The 17,150-nt window shown below is 41.3% G+C and overlaps 1 protein-coding gene across 4 annotated transcripts in view; it reads right to left on the bottom strand.

The window, feature by feature from the left end:
• Positions 1-3,372: 3,372 nt before the first annotated feature.
• Positions 3,373-17,150, bottom strand: part of TNFAIP8L2 (TNF alpha induced protein 8 like 2) — a 150,990-nt gene continuing 137,212 nt past the window's right edge. For all 4 annotated transcript variants that reach the window (XM_068253587.1, XM_068253586.1, XM_068253585.1 and 1 more), the window contains one exon: positions 3,373-4,706. In XM_068253587.1, coding sequence (XP_068109688.1) covers positions 4,143-4,703 — 561 coding nt within the window. In that variant the 5' untranslated portion in view covers positions 4,704-4,706 and the 3' untranslated portion in view covers positions 3,373-4,142. The remainder of the gene's footprint in view (positions 4,707-17,150) is intronic.

Consider the following 17,150-nt stretch of genomic DNA (forward strand, 5'->3'; position numbering starts at 1 on the left):
CCTTTGCAAAGAATAGTTATTTCATCCTTCCTGCAGAGCTAGGCAGGACACAACTTCTTATAGTTCATGCTTCACTTTAACAAATAATGCACAAGTTAGAATAGGAACATGAAGCCATTATCTATGTACCAATGTACCATTCATGCCCATAAGCCTCCCCCCACACACTTCTGCACTCTTAATTAGATAAAAAGTGGACTTCTCTTAACATCAATAAATAGGAAAACTGATCAAACATTAATTGAGAGGGTCTTAACAGAGTTGCTTGGATTCAATGTTTATAGAATCCACCATCTGATGTTTAGTTATAAAGTACACTTACTCCATCAGCTGTCTATAGCCCCTCCTCCTCATCCTACTTAAGGCTCACCAGCCTTCTCCACAAAGCAACTGCTCCCACAAGTACCTGGAGGCCTAGTCAGGATGACAGCAGCTGAAACAATATTTACACACCACGCTGCAAATGTCTCTGGCTGCTAGGTTATAACACACTGTAAATGTAAAGACCCGTACACATGCTAGGTTGTCAACTGACGGGGATTGGGACCCAATCCTTTGGGCGACATTGCTGGCCCGAGGCCGTACAGACATAGCCAACAGGCTGACAACGTATTCCATTGCAATGTAAGGAGGCGGAGGGTTGTTTTTGAATGCTCTGACTATGGTGAGGATTTCTATTTGTACCTTTTTATACTTTTTTGAGACTGAATCTGTATATTTTTTATGCACCGACTGTTGAATCTGAGGCCAAATGGAGCAGCACAGATGTGCGGGGGAGGGGGGGTGGAGAGAACAAAGCTATCGGCCATCGCCCGGCCAAATTGATAAACCTGGAGGCTTGCTGGCTGGGCAGTGGTTAAGGGCTGTTGTACACACTCCGGATTATTGTCAGAGGTCGTTATCAGCTGACTTTAATCTAGCATGTATATGGGCCTTACAGAGGAACTCCAGTGAAAATAATGTAATAAAAAAAGTGCTTCATTTTTACAATAATTATGTATAAATGATTTAGTCAGTGTTTGCCCATTGTAAAATCTTTTAAATCCCTGATTTACATTCCGACATTTATTACATGGTGACATTTTTACTGTTGGCAGATGATGTAGCTGCTGCATTCTTTTTTGACAGTTGGAAACAGCTGTAAACAGCTATTTCCCACAATGCAACAAGGTTCACAGACAGGAAACTGCCAGGAGTACCACGGTCCTCAGAGTTTCTTGTGGGAGGGGTTTCACCACAATATCAGTCATACAGCGCCCCCTGATGGTCTGTTTGTGAAAAGGAATACATTTCTCATGTAAAATGGGGTATCAGCTACTGATTGGGATAAAGTTCAATTCTTGGTCGGAGTTTCTCTTTAAGTCAGCTTCTCCATTTTGGGTGGGAGGCGGTACTGGGAGACTATGGGGATATTATAAAAGGGCTGTTAGAACAATAATGCAGATTTTTTGCTGTATTGTTTTTGTGACTCAAGCAGGAACTAATAGGATTGAATTAAATTTATCAACCCTCCCGATCATTTTCTTTTTGCTTTTAATTAGATGTCCTGCTGGCATTGTTTGAAACAAAATTAAATAACTTTTGCTAGCAGTATTTCCAAGATCTGATTGTATCCAAAAGTCACCCTGTTTAAAAGATGAGTTAGAAATATGATCACATATGGTCTTTAGATTACAGTCTAAGGCCTCTTCCAGACGGACAGCTGACATAGTGGATTCACCACCTGTCAGCTGCTCTCCTGCACTGGTTCAGTACTGGCACCCCCCCAATGGAGTCACATTTAAATGTGGCCACTGCCGTGCTCAGAAGCGACACATCTAAGTCCTCCAGGTAATGCCATGTGACAAGCGCTAACACACGTGGTGTTTTAAATGCTGCAAGTTGTCTGCATTTTAACTACACTCAAATTGCACCAGTGGCCAGCAGACAGGACACTGAACTGCTTGGCAAGAGCAGAGTTCAGTCGCCCATCTGAAAAAGGCCTTTGGAAGCATTCATACTTGTCTGTTTTTCTGTGGGTTTTTCTGCATAGTAAAAATGATGCTGGGAATACACGGTACGTTTTTGAGGCTCGATTATCCCGCCCGATTGATTCCCCGCTTGATTTTGCGCACAATTCTCTTATCTTCCATTCATTTTTCTTATCTTTTCCCATTGTTCCCCATGCAAAATCGGGCGCGGAAACGATCGGGCGCGAGATCGGACATGTCGGAAATTATCTATCGAGCCATCTAAATGGCTCAACATCTAACCGTGTATTCCCAGCATTAGAAACCATGTTAATCAACAGGCTAGGTTCAAACATGAATGCATTTTTTCGCGTGCAACACTGTGTTGATTTTACCTATCAATTACATACGCTTCTGTTAAAAAAAAATAAAAAAAAAAATCTTCCTTTTCCCAAATGCAAAAACACATGAGGCCGGATACAATTCACTTTTTCTCCTAAGTAATATTTTCACATCTTTTTCACCTACTTTTTGGTACCTTTTCAGTTGCAGAGTGCTGAAAAGTTATTTTAAACAGAAGGGGATATATATCCCTTCGGAGAAAAAGTGATTTGAATAAGGGGTTATGGTGTGCAGAAAACGCATGCAGAAAAATGACAGACAAGTGTGAATCCTACTTCAGACTTTCTTTGTGTTGCTGCAAACAAATATGACAATTTCAATTTATATTAAGCATCTTCCTAATAAAAATATTTTGAAAATCTATTTTCATTACTGAAACTAATAAATAAGATAATCAGAATACATTCCCTTCAATTTTGATGAAATTCTATGGAAATGGAGCTGGTAAACATAAGGGCCTGTTTCCAAAACACGCAGATTGGATGCAGAATAGATGCAGAAAAACTGACTCCAACGAATGCCTATGGGAAAATCTGCATCAGAAAAATTGCGTTTAGTGGAAACAGGCCCATAGGCTTTCATTGGAGTCAGTTTTTCTGCATCCATTCTGCATGTAGTGGAAACAAGCCCTAACACAATTGTAAACATAGCTGAAATGTAGATGTTCTTGGCAAGCTTGAAAACTGAAGCCTCAAATGTTAAACATAACAAAGGCACCATCGATCCAAGCCTAAACCCACTGAGGGCCATCTGGCATGCAACGGCAATACGAAATTTGATCTCGCTTTGGGCTTAGGCAGTAAACAAATTGATGAGCAGGAAGAACTAATATAACAACTAATAATTAGCATGAAGTAAGGTTCAACTGCCTTTTGTTGCCATAATTCAGCCAAAAGTAAATGAATCAAGTCTGGCCCGGCAGCATGACAGTTATGTCAAAGACTAGAAAATCTGGTTGATCTAACCATATAAAAGGATGGTATAGACATCTAGAATTTAGTCAGGCAAAGGGAGCAAGCTTTTGGATTTTGAAGAAGTTATTTCTAACCGGTGTATAATCTTCTCATGCATTACAGTGTTAATTACTTTTTGACTATGATGTGCTTCAGTAATATTAAGATGCAAAACATAGCTTTTCTCACAATGGATGTCATTGTCAACACTATTTTTGTGCTAAGGTTCTTGCATCCATGGTTGCATGCAACCGCAAAATTAAACTCTTTTCAGTTCTGTACCAAATAATTGCTGTGTGCCCATTCCTGGAGTACACACACGCAAAACATTTACATTTTTTTGTAACATACAGTTTGAGATGAGTGCCATCACTTATAAGAAAAAAGTCACTAATGTATCTGCATTCACTTTGGTAAAAGCTTGGTGGTTAATAACAACAAACACATTCTCTATAAAATATACATCCTTAAAATTAATCTTCACCTTTAAAAGCATTTTCCATTTTGAAGGATTGGAGCTTGAAATTATATCTTACTTTGGAGACATGGCTTGTTCAAGCTTGAACAAATAAAGTTCTACCTGTTATGTTAAGTTTTTAAGAGGTAGCTTCCCATGTTGGTCTTGTAAGAATATTTGTGCAAAAGTAACACAAAAATCTGATATAACACTGGTGGTCTTGGTTATCAAAACCTCCATGTCCCATTAGCAATACATGGGTATTGTTTCAGTACAACAGTAAACACCAAGTCAAACACTTGGACATTCTAGCCAATCAAGGGCAGAATTCTTGTTCATTTGTTCATCATAAATATCAAGTTCTAAATGCATTCTTATCCATCACAATTTCCCCTCATCGATCAGTTTGTTCATCCCCTGACACATTTTTTGTAAGTGGGGCTTCATAGATCCATTGGGGTCATAGAGCTGGCTGAGCATCTCCTTGTCAGCAAAGTGGTTAAAAACATGTTGTATGCGGCCAAGAGATTTGGGAGTTAAGTGTTTTTCAACGAGGCGAAGGAGCAAGTTTTTACATTCTGTAAGAATCTGGGGTAACACCTCCTTTTCATAAGTGAACTCCACCTCATAGAAACTTATGGCAGTCATGGCGCCATTGTGCAGCTTGTTCTTAAAGGCTTCTGCTAGCACTAATTCCTCTGGACTGAATCTGTTGTGACGGTACAAGACAGCAATTTTCACCGCAATTTTGATGAGGTTCTTGATCACCTTTTGGGATTCAGATTTATTTTTTGTGTATTCTTTTGAGACCCGGTACAACTCATCCAAGACCTCGCTGCTTGTTTCATCAATGAACATGTTCACCATGGATTTACTGGCCATGCGACTTAGGATCTTCTTTTGTGCCTGAAGGGCAAGGTCTTTAGAGCTAAATGTCTCCATGTTCTATAAAAAGAAACAAAGATAAATATATACTAAAGTCAGAAATAAGTTTAATAAAACTAGTTAAAACAACTTTTTAAAATCCTGCTCCAGCTGAAAGTTGTATTTTAGTTGTGAATGCTGAGGAAAACAAAGAAAAAAACATGAAAAACCTACTATTGCAAGTTGTAAAATTTGAAATACCTGCATACATGCAAGTACATTTCTTCCAGAGTAAAATGCACCATAAATTACTTTTATCCTATGTTGAATATGAGTAAGTGTTTAGTCAGGGCTGTCATGCGCCTGCCTTTTTTTTGTTTAAGTACAGCTGAGCTGAGGGAAAAGCTAATTAAGGTAAGCACTTACTGTAAGTAAGTTAGTGTTGGATTCACATCCCTCTGTGTGTTGTCCGTTCTTTTCCTCATTCCCCTGGTCTCTGTAATCACTTCTAAAAAATATTCTACTTTTGGCAAAGTCATATTTTCAGCCAGGAAGGGCAGACTTGCTGTGTTGTACTCTCCTATCACCTCCCCTGCCCCATTCACTCCCCTTAAAAGAAGAAAGAAGGGATTGGAAAGCTAATTGACGGGAACAAGCCTGCCTCTACTTGTCTGAAAACTTCAGCCGACAGTCACATTTTTAAGGAAGGGATTATGATGGGGGGTTGGATGAGGAGAATAACTGACAATGCACAGATATGGATCTGGTAGTATGCAGATGTAATATAAGAGTAGATGTATTAATAATCAATCAGCAGCCAGAGGTTTTCTAATCCACCATAGAACAATATGTCAAAGATAAAAGATAATCCTCCGTGCTCTCTATTGCACTCCTCTCCCGCACACTGTGAAGCCTGCAGTGCAGACACCTTGTGCTTAATATTGGAGAACTGACAGTCATCAAAAAACATATATGCATGAGTCACGGCTTAGTTCATACACAGGATTGATCCTCTGATGACAGTAGGAGTCCTAAACCTGGTCAGGAAGGAGAACAGGTATTCTCGGAACTACAATCTGGTGACTTTCTGAGCACTTGGCACTTTACTGGTGGTTATTGTGCCATAGTCTATTGATATGTATTAAAGCAAAAAGGGTCCAGTGTGCATGGACCCAAGATGTGAGTTTGTCTTTTTTTTAATGAGTTGTTGCAATAAAGTGTAGCAATAGTCCCCATATTAATCTCCAGTGTGCACCCCCGGTACTCTTGAAATGGGAACAAATACACTTTGCAGTCTTGGACTAAGTCTGGCTAATATACCTGCTGACGTCAACCAGAAACTATTTTGTTGAACTTGTGGTAAAGGGGCAAATATCAAGAATCATTTTATCCCTTTATTTACAGTGGGGGCGGGAAAGTCTTATTCAGCAGAAACCTTACTAGTCCACAGAAATATGCTTTGTGAAAAAATAAGGTAGAGGAATCAAATGGACTTCCTTTCAGATCACTTTTTGGGGGTTTACAGAGACAGCAAATTACTTTTTTTTTATTCCATTCTGTGTTCATTTTAAGTAGAGAAGATAAGGATATCATGCTTATATATTACCAAGTATAAGGAAGTTCTGAAGATGTCGTTCACAAAGTTCCCCAGCAAAAGTCCCAGTGTCATGAATGTGTATTAAAAATGTCCAAATCTTGTTTAAAAGGTGTTTATTTCATTAATCCTTTTTTCCCCAGATTCTTACATGGTTGTATGCCACTTAGGGTCAAGCTTAGTGAAAATCTCAATCATGACGCATGATAGACAATTGGTAGTTTTATTTGCTCAGGAGTCAAGGCAGGCAATTGGTAGTTGGGTTAAGGTGGTGGTCAAGCCAGACAATAGAGCAATCAGCAGATAGGTTAAGTCAAGAGTTGAGGCAGGCACTCTGTAGTCAATTTCTGACATAGCACAGTAGCATAGGCACTAATGCAAATGTTACAACAGGGCACCTCAGCAGAATATTTCTTCCCCTCTTCCTAGGATCTGTTTCAGAAAAACAGCAGCAGTGAAAGATAGTTAAGCACTGAATGGTGAGAAATTATTAATATTTATATCGTGCTGACATTTTCTGCAGCTCTGTACAGAGTATATAGTCTTGTCACTTAACTGTGCCTCAGAGGGGCTCACAATCGAATCCCTAGCATAGACATATGCCCATCATAGCCAAGGGCCAATTTCTTTTAAGGGGGGGGGGGGGGGGGGGGACAAATTAACTTCTCTGTATGTTTTTGGGATATGGGAGGAAACCAGGGTTCCCGGAGGAAACCCGCCCAGGCATGGGAAGAATATACAAACTTCATGCAGATTGTGTCCTTGCTGTGATTCAAACCAGGGACACAGTGCTGCAAGGGGAGAGGGCTATTCACTACGCCTCTGTGCTGCCCACTATGTAATAATTACACCTATAACACCAATGATAGATGTGCCGACTAATGCAGTAGCCCATATTCTGATGCCACTGATTACTGATAAAAAGGTGATTTTAAACATATTAGTTAAATGTTTACTTTACCGTTTGAAATTACACTTTAAAAAATGACTATACCCAACACTCCATGGTGATCAGGGTGGAAATATTTAAAATGTCTCCACTGTAACCTTCAGCAGAATATCTCTGAAAGACACACTTTCAGTCCCTCTACATCCATTTTTTAGGTACACTTCCAGTTTAAGGGGGACACTGTCCTGCATTTTGCCATAATAGAAACCAACTGTGGCACAGCTGCTCCCTGAAATATAAGGTGCTACTGCATAAGAAGCAAAAGCGGAAATGGAGTGTAGTTATGTTAATGGGAAGGGGATTTTGGACATATTTGCCAAAAGACTTATTGCAGTTACAGTAAACTTTTTAGATCCCTTTATGTCTGGAAGAGTGTATTTGGCTGTAACCACATTCCAGTATTACAGAACTGTCACACAAGTAGGCTGCACACACCTATGCAAGTATTTCAGAGGAAATGTTACACTTTTACCTTGAACGTTTAACTGCTATTAGTCACTAAATAATGCTTAAATTTGTAGTGCTTTTCCAGCCAGGGCTGTGGAGTCGAAGCAATTTTGGGCACATCCGAGTGTTGGAGGATCAGAGAGAGTGGGTGTGATGTATGCATTACCTGATCCGGCCGGTGCGAGTCCCTCGGTCTCCGCTGTCTCTTCTCCGCTCTGGGCTCCAGCTTCACTTTACTTCCTGTTGGGGGAAGTTTAAACAGTAGAGGACGAAGTGAAGCTAGCCGGAGTCCAGCGTGGAGAAGGGACCGCGAGGACACGCGCCGGCGGAATAGGTAATGTATTGCCGCTAGCATCGGTCGTCGGACATTCGAATGCCGCTATCGACGCACTCCCGACCGGCCGTCGATCTAGCAAAATTTTCCGTGCGGACAAATCGACGGGATCGATTGATTTTGGACGGAAATCGGTCAGCCGTTGCACATCGATTTCACAGCAGATTTGATCAGTGATCGAATCTGCTGTCTATCGGCGGGAAATCGAGCAAGTGTATGGGCACCTTAACTCTAGCTAAATCCTGTAGGAAAAAACGGTTCATTTGACAACCTTTATAGACATAGCAAAACTACCGACATTTATATCAAAACAGTTATGGTAACGTCTCTACGGAGATATGAATCCTTTTACAGAGATTTTCAGCGCTGCGTAATATGTTGGCGCTTTATAAATACAATAAATAAATAAATACATTTTCAGAACCGCACTTGGACGAGCGATTTGTAATCGTTTATTTAAAGAAATAATGCAGAATTACATTTAGCAAATGAAACAAATCGATACAGAAATCAAAGATTAAATGGGAAAATAGCTGTTGATAGTCTGAGCAATTTGTCAAGTTACCGTGTCCTTTGCGATAATAAGTCCAACAGAAGATATAAAGTCCAGTTAAGGAAAGTTTTGTGGAATGGGTAGAAGTCCTTTTATAATTCAGCCAAATCCGTGATGTTATAAGGATGGCTGGAGTCTCTTTCTGTCTGAGTGTCCAGTCAGTTTTTAACCCTTTCTCTGCCAGAGGGTGTGGATAGTAACTAGAGATGTTCTCCCACCCTTAGCAATCTGAAGTCCGGCCCCTATTGTATAAGGGGCCGAATTAGCATTTTCTCCAATTATGCCATAACTCAGCGGATCTTGGACAGATCATATAAAAACCATCATTTTACATTCCGTCATCATGTTCAGAACCAATCGATATCAAACTTGCTTGGGCTGACACCTTCTCTGCCGAGGGATTTGATATCTCAGGTATAGAAGGTTCCAGATCAACACTTTGTGGACCAGATACCTCCAGTTCAGGTTTAAGGCATATCTGATAATTTTGACTTGTTTGGCATCTATGGAACATTGATTAATTTAGTAAAATGTCTGAATGATTTATTCTTTCATAACAAGGGGAATTAAAAGTCTCTCTACCTCTCATCAGGCTAGAGCAGGAATGTGGACCTAATGATTTTATGAGGGGACCTGTTCTTCTCCTTATCTTTAAAACTAGGATGGGGAAACTTCCTGGAGAAGCTTTATTGCCCCCTTGGTAGATAACCTTTTTCCTGTGTGGCAGAGGTCTGGTTTTTGCAAGGAACACTGTCTTCTCAACACAGGCTAATGGATTTAAAGGGGTACTCCAGGTCATATTTTGTACACATTTTTGTATGATTGCGCAGGTGGCGTGGTTCTGCTGGTGAACCCGACCGTCACAGCGGGTTTTGGAGTATCTCTGGGGGAGATCCAAGGTGTACAAAGGGGATGATAATTGTTGTAAGTTAAGATGTTCTTACCTGTCACTCATTAGCTTGCGGACCTGCCCCTCAGTGAAGTCACCGGTTTACTGACCTGCCCCTCAGTGAAGTCTCTGGCTTACTGGCCTCCCCCTCAGTGAAGCCACTACCTCATTTGCCTGCGCCTCAGTGAAGTGTCTGGCTTACTGGCCTCCCCCTCAGTGAAATCACTACCTCACTGGCCCGCCCCTCAGTGATGTCAATACTTTATTGGTCTACTTTTCAGTAAACAAAATGCCTTTCTGGTCTGTCTCTAAGTGAATCATCAGGTTATTATTCTGCCTCTTATTCAAGTTACTATTAGCTTACACTTGAGTCAAGTCACTACCATGACTCATAACTCAAATCAGGAGGTTATCGTTTAAGCCTCCATCCCAGACAAGTCATTGACTAATTGGCGTACCTCCCAGTCATAACATTAGCTCACTGGCTCTTTTTCGGTCACGGTAATAGTGTATTCGCCTACCTATTAGTCAAGGTACTAGTACAGTGTCCTACCTCTAAATGTGGCCATATACTAGCCGATGTCCACTCTAAATGAAATTGACACTGGAAATTGATTTGAAATCTATAAAAAAAATGTCTAAAACCAGTGCAGCAGGCAAGCTGACGAGCCCCCCCCCAGGTCTCCCCTCCATCTAATAGTGATCCCTTGGACTGCTTGCAGTTGAGCACATACATCTGTTCACCCTCTATCCTTTTGGCTTCACCCTCATGTAACATGCCATCAGGTCACAGAGAACAGATGGCCAAAGGCAATATTAGAAGAAGAAAAGAGGAGGGAGCATGTCGGTGGACAGCTGAATGTGCTCCGCTGCACGCATTTGGTTAGGGGCCTTGGGAGATTAATATTAGATCGTGGGTGGCCAAGTGTGCTGGCCAGTGTACAGCCACATCTCCCCGTCGAGCAAGATCTTTCCAAACGAAAGCGATGGTAATTTACAATTGGGCAGCCATATTGGAGGATCGATCTCTGGCAGATTTGATCACTGTGATTGAATCGGCCGGGAAAATCGATTGGTATGTGGGCACCTTAAAAGTAGGCATTTATGATAGATTATACATAAAATTCAATATAAACAATGAATCTAACAAAAATCTATTAAAGCTATGGTATGTATGATTGATATTAAGAATTATATATTGAATAGTTATTGGACATGCCCACCTTTTGCCCAATCGATACCTGCAAAAGCCATGAGAAGGGTAGGGGCCAGCAAGGTTTGCCTAGCTTTGCACTTCATCTGGTAGTACAAAGTTTCCTTCAGTTAGCTGCAGTAGCGCAATTGATATTAGACATGATATGTACTGAAACCTTATCTAATATCTACCAGATATTGTAGTGTGTCATTATGTTTCACACAAGATTAATGGCGTAGAGCTGGTTCACACTAGGTCCGGAAACATATCCGTTGCTCCGTTTTTCAGCCCCGACTAATAACGGTGCCACGGATAGCAATGTTAAAAATAGCAGCCGTCTTCACCCAAGAAAAAACGGATCCATCTGCGTTTGCAGGTACCCGTTTTCAAAACCTGAACGGAAGGTCTGGATCTGCTGCATTTTCACGCAACGGATCTGGACCCAGATACACGCAAGGGGTAGTGGCAGGCAATGGGAAAATGGATTTCCCTCTACACAGGCAACTTTTGACACAGAAACGGATCCAATTCTGTGCCACAGCCTGGGGGGTGGGAGAGGGGGCCGCCATGCTGGAGGGTGATAGCAAACAGGACGGGGGTGGCAACGGTCACGTCCCTGCTACCTCTCCAGCTAGTTTTGCAAAACTTGTTACAATGTATAGCAGGGTGCGGGGAGCTTACCTACTTACATATTCCTTCGGTTCACGATCCGGTTCTTTTTAATGCATTTATAGGGGGCTTAGATGCTTTCCTTGCGTTGAAAGACATCCATGGCTACAATTACTAGGTAATGCCTAATGATGTTGATCCAGGGATCTTGTCTGATTGCCATCTGGAGTCGGGAAGGAAATTTTTTCCCTTTTGGGGCTAATTGGACCGTGCCTTGTAGGGGTTTTTCGCCTTCCTCTGGATCAACAGGCATATGTGAGGGAGCAGGCTGGTGTTGTACTTTGTTCTCTGTTTGAACTCGATGGACGCATGTCTTTTTTCAACCCAAATAACTATGTAACTATGTAATCAAATCGATTTGATTCATTGAAAAGAGCCAAATTTCCCTTCACTACTTGCCGCCCTCTGAAGTATAGAGGGCGGCATTGCAGGCAGCGACGCATAGTGATGGGAAGTTTGGCTCTTTTTGTATCGATTCATTGGAATCGGTTAATTAAAAAGAACCGGATCGTGAACCAAAAGAGTAGGTAAGCTCCCTGCTATACATTGTAACAAGTTTTGCGGACTACTAGCTGGAGGAGTAGTAGGGATGTGGGACTCGCTGCCACCCCCGTCCTGCCTGCTATACCCCTTTAGCATGGAAGCTGCGTCTCCCCCTTGGCTGGGCATACGCTTCCACAGACTGGAAACGTATGCTACAAAAATATTTTTAGGAAGAAACCGGGGGGGGGGGGGGGGGGGGGGTGTGTTTGGGGGAAAAAAAAAAGTTTAGTTTAAATAGTTTATTAGTTTTAACAAGTACAGGAACAAAATCAACAGCAGATGTACTGTGTCATTTTATACATTGCTATATCCGAACAAACAATAGTATAGGAAGAATGCATTGTATATTGACATAGGCAGAACAGGTAATAATCATATAACAGCATCCCCCAAGTGTAGTAACTCAGTGTTGAAGAGCCAGTGTACTAAAAACCTGCCAACACCGCTGGGGAGGACAGCAACTGCCCATTCACAAAACCAAATATGGCTGGGCAGAGCTGTCAACCCGTAAGTGCAACGAGTGCTCATGAGGTCCTGCTTCCTGTGAAGCAGGATCTTTATCACAAACAAAGAAAGGTCTAACTGTTGTAGATATGTCCACAAAAGGTGATATCTCGGGGGTATGATATCAAAGCGAAGCTGTGTAGGTTTATGCCTTGACAAGTTAACAAGCCGTAGATAAAAAGGTATGAGAATGAATAGAGTACAGAAGAAGGAATAGGAAAAAGTAATGAAATTTAGAGAGAAGAGGACCATGAGAGCGGGGGGCATGCGATACTTCCACAAAGCGAGAAAAATTTTCACGAGGTAGATTAGCCCAGGTTAGTAATGTCTAAGTTGAGAAGTCGTTTCGGACCCTAGTATATAATTTGTGAGTGGAGACCATACTTTATCAAATTTTTTCATGGTATCCATTAGTCTAGCCTTAAGTTTTTCAAACATTAAAATATGGCAGAGTCGTTGTTTAACCCGGTCGAAAGACAGGGTTATAGTATTCCAGGAAGCGGCTATGGTTAATATCGTTGCTGTAAAGATAAAATTAATCAGTGCATTTTGAGTGGGGGTCAAGTTTGGGTATGGAAGGCCTAAGGCCACATACACACATCAGACCATAGTCTTTTGAAAATGAAAGATCACAGACCAATCTTACCACCCTTCATGTAGTATGAGAGCCATACTCTACACAGTCTTTTCTATGGAGCTGAACTCCACATCAGAAAAAAATCTTTGCAAGATGCTGCACACACAGATGCTGTACAGACACAAAAGATCAGTATCTGCAAAAGATCTGTTCCTGCCAAAAATCCATTCCTGCAAATTGCAATGATAGTCTATGAGCTCTGCAGATCATCATACACACATGATTTAACTGACATTCATCTGCAGATCAGATTTTTTTCTGATGTGGAGTTCAGCTCCATAGAAAAGACTGTGTAGAGTATGGCTCTCATACTACATGAAGGGTGGTAAGATTGGTCTGTGATCTTTCATTTTCCAAAGACTATAGTCTGATGTGTGTATGAGCCTTAAGAGTGTGTGGACAGGGTTTTTGGGGATTGGAACGTTCAGTAATGATGAAGCCCAGGTGCAAACTCTTATCCATAACCTATGTACTTTTCTGCATTTCCACCATATGTGATTATGAGTGCCGACCTCTGCGCATCCCCTAAAGCAGTTGCGAGAGGAATTTGCTTTGATCTTTGACAGCCTTTGGGGAACCAGATACCATCGAAATAGTAATTTATAGTTGACTTCAATCAGATCAGCATTTACGGAAACATGAGGAATATTATTAGAAAAACGAATTTGTATAAAACGGATCCGATCTGCAACGGACCAAGAAGAACTGTGTTGTTTTTTTTTTTTTTTACAATATTCATTTACAATCTGAAATTTATCACATGTGGCAAGATCTTTAGTTCTGTCATGTGATCTCCACGGAATGACCGTTTAATGAGAATTCTATGCACAAAGGGACATATTGCTTGCTTGGCAGTTGGGAAAAACAGTTATTTACACAATTCAACGAGGTTAAAAGACCGCAAAATGTCAGGGCGATGGCCCTGACATCACACTGTGGGAGAAATTTCACCCCAATATTAGCCATAAAGGCATCCTTGATTATCTATTTGAGAAAAGGTAAAGATTTCTCGTGGGAAAGGAGGTAATGCTACTGGATTTGGATGAAGTTTAATCCTGGGTTAAAAATCCTCTTTAACCACTAGCTGACCGCCCACTACCAATTGGCGGCAGCAAAGTGGCACCCCCAGGATCGTGTAACGCCGATCGGCGGCAGTACCTGGGGGACTGAATAGGCGGGGATCTTCTATGAACTCACCATACTCCTAACGGAATACCTTGGGGTGTCTTCTTTCTAAAATGGGGTCACTTGTGGGGTTCCTATACTGCTCTGGCATTTTAGGGGCCCTAAACCGTGAGGAGTAGTCTAGAAACCAAATGCCTCAAAATGACCTGTAAAATCCTAAAGGTACTCATAGGACTTTGGGCCCCTTAGAGCAGTGTTTCTCAACATTTTATCGGTTTGTACCCCTTTTAAAACCCCGTACTCACCAAGTACCCCCTAGCATAGTAAACATTATCACAAGTACCCCTTGACAAATATATATTTAATCTTAGCACATGATAATTGGTTCTAAACAATTTCCAAGCATTTACTATTGCTTTTAATTAGCTAAAATACTAATTTGATGGTGTTTAAATACGATTTATCATTTTCTAAAACTCTAAATTTGTTATTCTTGGTTAAATATATCAAGCCCGAGTACCCCCTGGAACTATCAGAAGTACCCCCTTGGGTACGCGTACCACACGTTGAGAACCTAGGCCTTAGAGCACCTAGGCAGCAAAAAGGTGTCACACATGTGGTATCGCCGTATTCAGGAGAAATAGTATAATGTGTTTTGGGGTGTATTTTTACACATACCCATGCTGGGTGGGAGAACCATCTCTGTAAATGGACAATTGTGTGTAAAAAAAAAATCAAAACATTGGGAGAAATCTCTGTAAATGGACAATTGTGTGTAGAAAAAAAAAAAAAAAAAAACACAAAAATCTCATTTACAGAGATATTTCTCCCACCCAGCATGGGTATGTGTAAAAATACACCCCAAAACATTATACTATTTCTCCTGAGTACGGCGATACCACATGTGTGACACTTTTTTGCAGCCTAGATGCGCTAAGGGGCCCAAAGTCCTATGAGCACCTTTAGGCTTTACAGGGGTGCTTACAATTTAGCACCCCCCAAAATGCCAGGACAGTAAACACACCCCACAAATGACCCCATTTTGGAAAGTAGACATCCCAAAGTATTCAGAGAGGGGCATGGTGAGTCCATGGCAGATTTCATTTTTGTTTGTCACAAGTTAGCAGAAATGGAAACTTTCAGGGGTTTTTTTGTCACAGTGTCGTTTTCCGCTAACTTGTGACAAAAAATAAAATCTATGAACTCACCATGCCTCTTAGTGAATACTTCGGGATGTCTTCTTTCCAAAATGGGGTCATTTGGGGGGTATTTATACTATCCTGGAATTCTAGCACCTCATGAAACATGACAGGTGCTCAGAAAAGGTGCTTCAAAAATGTGAAAATTCACTTTTTGTACCATAGTTTGTAAACGCTATAACTTTTACCCAAACCAATAAATATACACTTATTGGATTTTTTTGACATGTAGCACAATAAATGTAGACAAAAATGTATATAGAAATTTTACTTTATTTGAAATACGTCAGCACAGAAAGTAAAAAAAAAAAAGTCATTTTTTTGACAAAATTCATGTCTTTTTTTGTTGAATATAATAAAAACTAACAATCACAGCAGCAATCAAATAGCACCAAAAGAAAGCTGTATTAGTGACAAGAAAAGGAGGTAAAATTCAATTAGATAGTAGGTTGTATGACCGAGCAATAAACCGTTAAAGCTGCAGTGGTCTGAATGGAAAAAAAGTGTCTGGTCCTTAAGGGGTTTTAAGACTGCAGTCCTTAAGTGGTTAAAGCGAGAGGGGATATAGAGGTTACCATATTTATTTCCTTTTAAACAATGCATATTGCCTGGTTATCCTGTGGATCCTGTGTTTAATACTTTTTAGCCATAGACTATGAACAAGCATGCAGATCAGGTGCTTGGACTGAAGTCTGTCTGGATTAGCTGCCTGCTTGTTTCAAGTGTGTGATTCAGACACTATTGCAGCCAAAGAGTTGGGCAGGATAACTAGGCAGCTGGTATTGCTTAAAAGGAAATACATATGGAAGCATTGGTTTAGGTTCCCTAGAAAGTGTACCAGAGACTAAGCATTAGAACAAATCAATACTTACCTGGGGCTTCCTCCAGCCACATAAGTACGTGTGAGTCCCTCGCTGTCCTCCCGCGGTCTGCCGTTCAGCTGTAATAAGCCCCGGTAACAGGCTCAGTTGGGTTCAGTCTGGGTCTTCTGCGCATGCGCGGACCTCCTGTGCATGCACAGTAGGCCCAGACTGACATGACTGAGCCAGTTACCAGGGCTGATCACAGTTGAACGGCAGACCGTGGGAGGACAGTGAGGGATTCCGGCGTGCTTATAGGGCTGGAGAAAGCCCCGGGTAAGTATCGATTAATTATAATGCTTACTCTCTGGTTTACTTTAAAGGACACCCGAACTGAAATGTGACATGTTGAGATAGACCTGTGTATGTACAGTGCCTAGCACACAAATAGCTATGCTGTGTTCCTTTTTTTTCTTTCTCTGTCTGAAAGAGTTAAATATCAAGTATGTAAGTGGCTGACTCAGTCCTGACTCAGACAGGAAGTGACTACAGCGTGACCCTCACTGATAAGAAATTCCTCTTTTTATCTCTCTCTTGCTCTCAGAAGCCATTTTCTGCTAGGAAAGTGTTTTATAGTTGGAATTTCTTATCAGGGAGGGTCACACTGTAGTCACTTCCTGTCTGGGTCAGGACTGAGTCAGCCACTTACATACCTGATATTTAACTCTTTCAAGCACAGAAAGAAAAAAAGGAACACAGCATAGGTATTTGTGTGCTAGGCACTGTACATACACATGTCTATCTCATCATGTCACATGTCAGTTGAGGTATCCTTTAAGCTGTGTACAAATGCACATAAAACTCAATCCTGTGGGTGGCGCTTTAGCCCTCAATGCGGCTCAGACGCATTGCTAGGCAAGAACCAAGTGATGCATTCTGCCTCTATGAAGAGGGAAAAAAGGGGTTGACACCAGGCATGATTGAGTACCTTTGGTGGGCGGGTTAAGGATGGGAAACACTGGACTTGGCTTCCAATTTCGCTTAAAGGCATGCCAGATTTTGAATTGACCTCTTGGAACACCTGTAC

The sequence above is a fragment of the Hyperolius riggenbachi genome, chromosome 9 (genome assembly GCF_040937935.1).
Source record: "Hyperolius riggenbachi isolate aHypRig1 chromosome 9, aHypRig1.pri, whole genome shotgun sequence".
In the NCBI taxonomy this organism is placed as follows: domain Eukaryota; kingdom Metazoa; phylum Chordata; class Amphibia; order Anura; family Hyperoliidae; genus Hyperolius; species Hyperolius riggenbachi.